We start from the raw sequence: 7,411 nt of genomic DNA, 5'->3' as shown, positions 1-7,411 counted from the left end.
CCATGGATGCACGGACAGACAGCAGGACACGGGGACACTGCGGTAGATGCACGGACAGAGGGACACAGGGACACCACCATGGATGCACGGACAGACAGACACGGGGACACTGCGGTGAATGCATGGACAGAGGGACATGGGGACACAGGAATACCGCCATGGATGCACAGACAGACAGAAGGACACGGGTATGGGGACACATGGACACTGCGATAGATGGGATGCACAGACAGACACAGGGACATACAGACACCGTGATGCATACACGGACAGACAGGGGACACACAAACAGACAGACACACAGACATGACGCAAGGATAGACATAGGGACCGACGTACGGCTGGAGAACCCCAGGGATGCACACGCGGCTGTAGGGACGGACATGGGGACACAGGGACAGACATAGGGACACAGGGACAGAGGCCGCTGCCCTGGTGACAGCCGGACACGCGGCCCCCAAGAACCAGGCGGCTCCGGCCCCGGTCCCAAGCGTCAGGTTTATTGGGCAGGAGCTGCCGCAGCCCCCTCAGCTCCCGGCCCTAAAATCCCCATCCCTCCTGCAGCCAGCTCGCGCTCCAGGCGCTGCCTGAATCCCTGGGGAAGCCGGGAGCCACTGCGAGGGAAGGCAGGAAGCGAGGGAAGGGCTGGAGCGGGAGCAGCCGCAGCTTTTCCCCCGAGGGAAGGGACAGCGTTTCCCTGCTTCCCAGGACAGCAGCCGTTCCAGGGGCCTGGCGGCTCTGCCGGGGGGGATGCGGTGCCCGCGGCGGCCTCAGGCAGGCACTGCTCCCAAAGCGGGAATGCCCAAGGAGAGGGCGCTGGGAGGGCCAAGGACCCAGCTGAGGCTCCCCCGCTGGGGACAGTAGTGTTGGGAATGCCATGGGAAGGTGCTGCAGCTCCTCCCACTGCCCATCTGGGACAAAGCCCCGCACTCGGACTGGAGCAGAGTCCCACCATGGGGCTCTGGCCTCTTCCCGGCACTTTCCCTCAGGGATTTGGGATGCGCAAATCAAGCCCCATGGGAAATGGGGACAGGAGGCTCCAGGACAGCCCTGAACGCACACGTTCCCCTGTGCCGAGGCCCAGTGCTTCTCTTTCCCAATATCCCAAAAGCTGGGAAAGCAGCAGCTTGAGACATGGCCTCCAGCCATCCATAAAGGGATAAGTCAGCTCCAGCGCCTGCCATCCAGGCAGGAATGCTGCTCCTGGAGCAAGAACGTCACACGTAACGTGAAATCAAGCGATCTCCATCCCGATCAAGCCATCTCCATCCCAATTCCTGCCCGGGGTTGCATCCCGCCGCTCCGCAAAAACAGGGCTGACTTATCCCTTTAGTCAGGGCTGCGGAAGGGCCGCGGTGGGAGTCAGGAGATCTCGTTGCCGAAGACCTCGAGCACGAGCGGCGTGAGCTGCATGCTGTGCTCGGGCTGCACCGAGATGCAGCGGTACTGCTTGGAGTGCTCCTCGTTGAGGCTCCGCAGGTCCGCCAGCTTCTGGATCATCTTGGCGTAGAGCAGCCGGCAGCCCGGCGGCGGGTGCCGGCAGCGGATGTAGGTCTGCAGGGTGTCCGAGAGGCGATCCTGGAGGGATTCCACGAGCGACGTGTTCTGCACGCCGGGCCGATCTAGGGAACAGCGGCACCATCAGCTCCCACGTGGAGCAAGGCCCTTGGAGCCCGTATCGGAGCGGGAAAGGGGCGCTTCCGAGCGCCTTCCCGGAGCAAAATCCTGGCAGGTCCGTGAGCCGCGGGCACGGGGAACCTCCTACCTGGGGACAGGATGCAGATGGCCATGAGGAGCACGTGCTCTTCCTCGTGAAGGTTCAGCTTCTTCAAGCCCACCTGGAACTTCACCAGCGGCTCCAGCAGGTCCATGCTGTGGCCGGCTGCGAGGAGAAAGGTGCCGTGAGCGCGGAGCGCTCTGGGATGAGAGCTCGGAGCCGGCGCCAAGGCGGAGCGGGGAGCGGGACGCGCGGGAGACTATCGGAGCCCCGGGGAGGGCGACGCTCCGGGCCCGGCGCCGCTACCTTGGGTGACGTCGCTGACCCGGTACTTGAAGTCGCGGCTGCCGCAGGTCCACGTCATGTCCTCGAGGGTGAAGGACTGGTTGGAGCGCAGCATGATCACCTCGATGGCGCTGGATTTCAGCAACGCGATCTGGTCCTCCGCTGTCAGATCCCTGTGTCGGGGAGGAGAGAGGAGGGCAGGAGAGCTGAGCAGGATCCTCGGGGCTTCCCGGGCATCTTGAGCATCTTTTTCCAGAGCATTTTGCCAACAGAGCCCAGCAGAGCAAGGCTAAAGATGCACAAGAGCAGCAACCCTCTAGGGAATGGAGACAAAAAACATGGAAGGAGCAACAGAGATGGGAATGGAAGAGCCTAACAGGCACTGCGAAGATGAGAGGAGAAAAAGCGAAGTGGCTGTGAAGGATGGGACAGAAAGGCATCATTTCCAGAGAGCAGGAGGCCCTCTGTGCGGGCGGGAGGCTCACCTGAATCCCGGGATCATCTTGGCAAAGCCGATCACCTTCTGGATGCTGTAGCTGACCAGGTCTGCCAGGTGCGGGAGCATGGAGAACTGGGAGAAGTCGATGCTCATGGAGCCGCTCTTGTCATTCTTCTCAGAGAGGACCAGGTTGGAGAACATGTGGGGCTCCACGGACTCTGCGCACAGGGACACGGCCACGTCGGAGGGTGCCGGGCAGGATCCTGGCATTGCGCTCAGGGCCACGGATGTCCTCGTTCCCAGGGGTGTGGGGAAAGAGGCTCTGTGGGGCTGGATATCAGCGTTCCCCGGTGCTCTCCGCGGGTCCCGGCACGCGCTTAGCGCACCTTGAGCTCACAACCGCCCCCCCCCGGCCTCCCCCGAGTTAAATAGATCCTCTCAGGAAGAACAACAAGCGTCTAAACGGCTCTACCGCGATAAACCCGCTGCAGCCGTGGGCGGCACGCCGTACCTGGAAACGCGCCGAAGGCCTCGGAGCCAAAGAGGTCGGCGGAGTCCTCCAAGGACAAGTCCTGCGCGAGGATGGAGTCGGACCCCGCCGCTTCCCTGCCGTCACCGTCGCTCCTCACGGGCGGCTGCAAAGGAGAGCGGGATGTCGGCAACGGAGCCGCGCGGGCAACGCGGCGCAGAGATGCCGTCGCTTCCCGCTCCTCTCCCGGGGCCGGGATTCAATGTAGCCAGAAATCCGGGGGCAGGTGCATCCGGGAGAGGAGCTGCTGGGATTCGGGAAGGCTGCCGTACACGGAACTTGGCGAAGTCGGAGTACGTGGGGTCGTAGGTCTTGCGATGGGCCTCCAGGAGGATGGCGATGACCTGCTGCTGCTCCTCGGAGAGCTTCGGCTTCAGGCTCTCCTTGAGCGCCTCCTCCTCCTTGCGCTTGAGGATCATCTCGCGCTTCCTCTGCACCTCCTCATCCGTCAGGATGACTGCGGACAAGGGACGGGCATCAGCACTGGTGGATCCAGCAGCAAAACTGCCCCCCCCGCCGTTGCATCCCGCTGCCGGCGTTCCCACAGCGCTCCGGCACATGCAGCGCCGGACAACAGAGGGAGCCCCAAGCGGCCGCCTCGTCCCCAGCACCGCGATGGGGACGAGCGGGTGGCCCCTCTGCAGCTCTGCCCATTGCAAGGGTTTTCATGCCGTGGGGACCCTTGGGCAGCCCCCTGCCACCGCGCACAGGCAGATATTGCGTGTATTGCAGGTGGCCCGAAGACAACATGCAATGATTCTCCCCGTTTCCTCTGGCAAGGGCAGCCTCCACTGGCCCTGTCCAGCTGCAAACAGCTTGAAGACGTGGGTAGGACAAGGAGGAACATCCCAAATTTGTGCCTGGCCTGGTGGGAATGGAGGAAAAGCAGCCGGGAGCTGCAGGGATCTTACACCTTGACCTGGTGCAGGGTAACAGCCACCCGCGGAGTCAAACATTCACCAAAGCGCTCCCGGGCCAGCAAGGCAAGGCAAAAAGCAGCTCCTAAAATAGCTTGTGGTTATTATTATTATTAGTGCTTCAACCAGTCATTAGCAAAAAGGGCTCGGCAGCTTTATCTGCTGGCGGCGCTTTTCCGCCGGGCCCGGGGCGGCCGCTCCGAGGAGCTCCCTGCAGCCCTGGGTGCCCACGGCGTTTTTCCAACACATTCACACGAGCTCCGGGAGGACGGGAAGGGCCGGGAACGGCTGGCTCGGGCAGAAAGGTCATTCTTGTGCTCGGCCCGGCCGGATTAGCTCTCTGGGAACAGCCCGAGCCCTCTTGGGAGCTGGTTGCCCCTTTTCCCTGCTTTAGGAAGGGCCACTTTTTGGGGAAGCGGAGGAGAGCCGGAAACGCCAGCTCTGCCCTGCGCTTCCGAGGGCCACGGATCGACATTTACCTTCTTGCTTTGGAGCAGCAGCTCCAGGGTGGCCAAGGGGAGACCGTCCCCTCTCCTTAAGGCCAAAAAGGCACCAAAAGCCTTGGGAAAAGGGGCAGCTTGGGCCAGGAGAAAGGAAGCGGGCTCGGGAAAGCGGGCGAAGGAGCGTTTCCAGCCACCGTTCAGGGCTGCTGGCCGGAGCTTGGCGGCCCTATTGCCCAGCGCGCGGTCCTGCCCGCTCGCCCTGCGCCTTTCCCCCCGCCGATAAGATGGGTGGAAAACCACAAATATTTGCTAACGTCGCCTGCGGCGGCTCAGGCAACCGGGCTATAAATCAGCGCGCCGGCCCCACCAGCGCCGCGGCCCCCGCTGCTCCCACGCGCCAGCACCGGCGCCGCTCCCAGCGCCCACGAGGGACCAACGGGGGTGTCCACAGCTCCCCGGGAGCACTTGGCTCCGCTCGATGCCGGCTCGTTTTCGGGAAGCGAGCAGGGGCCCGGCTGTGCTGCCCTAGGGATGTGGGCTGCGCACAGAGCCGGGGGGCACAAAACCCCCCTGGGACTGCTTGCATGGGACCCTAAATGACCCCTTTGCCATGTCCCGCTCGCGCCCGTCTGCTCCCTCGTGTCGCCTCTGGATCCCGTCCACACCGGAGGAAGAGCGGCGCCCACGCGCAACGCCAGCTCGGAGGAGACCCCGCGTCCCCCCGCGGTGCAAGGTCCCCAGCAGCACACTTTGTCCCCGCTCCCTTTGCGCTGCAAAGTCCACACGGAGGCTATTTTTAGCCTCTCCGGGTTAAGCTCAATTAAGGGAGGCAACACTTCGTTAACCGGGGCGCTTACACGTTAACTCCGGCGCGGGGCCGCCGCATCCGCGATGCGAACGGCTTGCGCGGCGGAGATCCCGCTTTCCCAGCTCGCTTTCCCCCGGGCACACGCAAAAGCGGAATTTTGCAAAGAACCCGGAGTGGCAGCGAGCGCCGCTTGAATTCTCCAGACTGGGTCCCACTTCTCACGTCTGTCAACGGCAGGAGCGGCTGCCGTGTTTGCAGCGTCCTCGGAGAGAGCTGTTATTTCGGTTTGAGCCCTGTGCAAGTGCCAGTCCTCTCCTAAAGCCATGGGACGTGGACAGAGCGCGTGCGGAGGAGGAAGTGCGCCCAACAGATTTTATTTTTAAGAGCTGCTTGTCTATAAATATCATTGAAGAAAATAAATATTAGGACAACGTTCCTCTGTTTGGATTGGGTTAAAATCTACTTTACTTTCCCCTGCTATTTGCTCAAGCCTCGGCCGCGCACGGGGCCAGGTGGCCAAGCTCACGTTGCGGGAACAGGATCCAAACTAAAGGCGAAAGGGACAGCCCGGAGCGAGGCGCAGGCAAATGCCCTGCTTGTGGGAATTAATACAGCGCGGTGGGTCGCTAGCAGGGAGAATCCCATTCAGTTCTTCCATGCTCGGATACAGGGAAGAGCACACAAAAAAGCACCGCAAGAGGAGGGTGGCTTTGCACCAGCAGAACATGAGCAAATTTGGCCCATCTAAGCTGACGCAAAGCCAGAATAGCCCTGGCAGATGCTCAACACCAGCCAGCACAGAATCCCACTCACAGAACTATTACAGTTGGAAAAGACCTTCAAAATCATCAAGTCCAACTGTAAAATTTGGCTCTCCCGCGGGCCAGCCTGTTAACTGCCCCGGGAATGGCCTCAATCATTAAATTGGCCCCTCTTAATCATTGCCCGGCAGCACGGGCTGCCCTTTGCGCCCGCGTACTCACACTCCTTCATCATGCCGATGTCCACACAGCGCTTGAGCCGGCACGCCTGGCAGTGCCGCCGGTTGTCCTTGGTGATCCTGCAGTCGCCGTTGAAGGGACACGTGAACATGGCCTTCCTCTTCATGCTCCTCCTGGCAGGGAAAGGGAAAGGAGACACCGCGAGGTAGCCGCCGGCCCTTGGGCTGCCCGACGCGGCGCTCTGTATGGTGGTGGGCTGCACAAACGCAAGCGGAGGCTGTCCAGAAAGAGGAGCTGCACCGGCTCGCGTGCAGCTACGGCTTCATTCCGAGAGGTCTGGGCACTTCACAGGATGGAAAACCAGGGCTTGCCAAATGGAAAGAGCCTCCAGTCCGGGTTGCAAACCAGAGAGCTGCTAGAGGTATTTCAAAGGCCAGAAGAAAGGGGTTAGAACTGGTGTAGAAGGACCCATACAAGAGAAACCAGAGCGTGCACCAAAGCAACGGGTGTTATTAAACATTTACCAGCGTTTAAAGCCTGGCTTTGCTAGAATAACTGGCTGGAGCGCATGTTTCCGTGCGCACCGGAGGGAAACCTCGCTGCAGGACACAAAGAAACACCTAACGCAATGACCAAAACCGCCCCGCGCCACCTTAATCAGTGCTCGCAAACGCAAATCTGCCGAGCACAAAGGGGCAAAGCCACGTTTTCCAGCTAAAACTCTTTCTTGTCCACAAGGTCCACCAGCAGAGCCGTGTTACGGGCTTCTCCTCTCCAGGATGCTCCGATTTGGCTTTGGAGGAAGAAAAATCCCCCGAGGATGTGGGACCCACGTCCCGTTGGAGCAGATGCTGCAAAGGAGCCACTGGGCCACCACGATGGCAGCTGGGCCGGGCCCGGCGCCAAGGCTGCGCTTATAGGGTTTAAATATAAAATATGTACCCAGGCCGCGGAGCCACGTGGCACGTAGCCTGCAATTAGCAGCTATTTTAGAAAGCGAGATATAAACAGAGAGGTTTCTCCAACCTACCCGCCGAATCAATGCATATAGGAGAATTAATGCAGGAGATGCCCAAGCAGGATGGCAGGGCTTGCAGCAACCCACTGCAGATGGGCGCTGCTTGGCTACAAACCCTCATTTCAGGTGCTGGCTTTTGCCTTGCTCCACGTTCCCCTTTCCCCCAAGGACAGGGCGGCCTTTGCTCTCACAGGTAATAACATTCCCTATACAAAACCAGGAAAGAAACGCCCCAAAAAGGGGGCATTTAGTAGGGAAAGAAACGCCCCAAAAAGGGGGCATTTAGTAGGGAAAGAAACGCCCCAAAAAGGGGG

The 7,411-nt window shown here is 60.8% G+C and overlaps 2 protein-coding genes across 2 annotated transcripts in view; one reads left to right on the top strand and one right to left on the bottom strand.

Annotated features, from left to right (window-relative positions):
• LOC112952280 (zinc finger protein 239-like) overlaps nucleotides 1–7,411 on the top strand; it is a 108,944-nt gene that overhangs the window by 15,209 nt on the left and 86,324 nt on the right. The window lies entirely within an intron of this gene.
• The window catches only part of VDR (vitamin D receptor), a 10,090-nt gene continuing 3,607 nt past the window's right edge, over nucleotides 929–7,411 (bottom strand). The window contains exons 3-9 of the mRNA XM_026045060.1: nucleotides 6,122–6,252; nucleotides 3,243–3,427; nucleotides 2,953–3,076; nucleotides 2,488–2,659; nucleotides 2,024–2,175; nucleotides 1,766–1,882; nucleotides 929–1,622 (exon numbers count right to left, since the gene is read on the bottom strand). Of these exons, the coding sequence (XP_025900845.1) occupies nucleotides 1,363–1,622; nucleotides 1,766–1,882; nucleotides 2,024–2,175; nucleotides 2,488–2,659; nucleotides 2,953–3,076; nucleotides 3,243–3,427; nucleotides 6,122–6,252 (1,141 nt within the window). The 3' untranslated portion in view covers nucleotides 929–1,362. The remainder of the gene's footprint in view (nucleotides 1,623–1,765; nucleotides 1,883–2,023; nucleotides 2,176–2,487; nucleotides 2,660–2,952; nucleotides 3,077–3,242; nucleotides 3,428–6,121; nucleotides 6,253–7,411) is intronic.

This window comes from Nothoprocta perdicaria, unplaced genomic scaffold (assembly GCF_003342845.1).
Source record: "Nothoprocta perdicaria isolate Ctin4 unplaced genomic scaffold, notPer1 scaffold_398, whole genome shotgun sequence".
In the NCBI taxonomy this organism is placed as follows: Eukaryota; Metazoa; Chordata; class Aves; order Tinamiformes; family Tinamidae; genus Nothoprocta; species Nothoprocta perdicaria.
The sequence above is the reverse complement of the archived record's forward strand: the minus strand, read 5'-3'. Positions and strand labels throughout refer to the sequence as shown.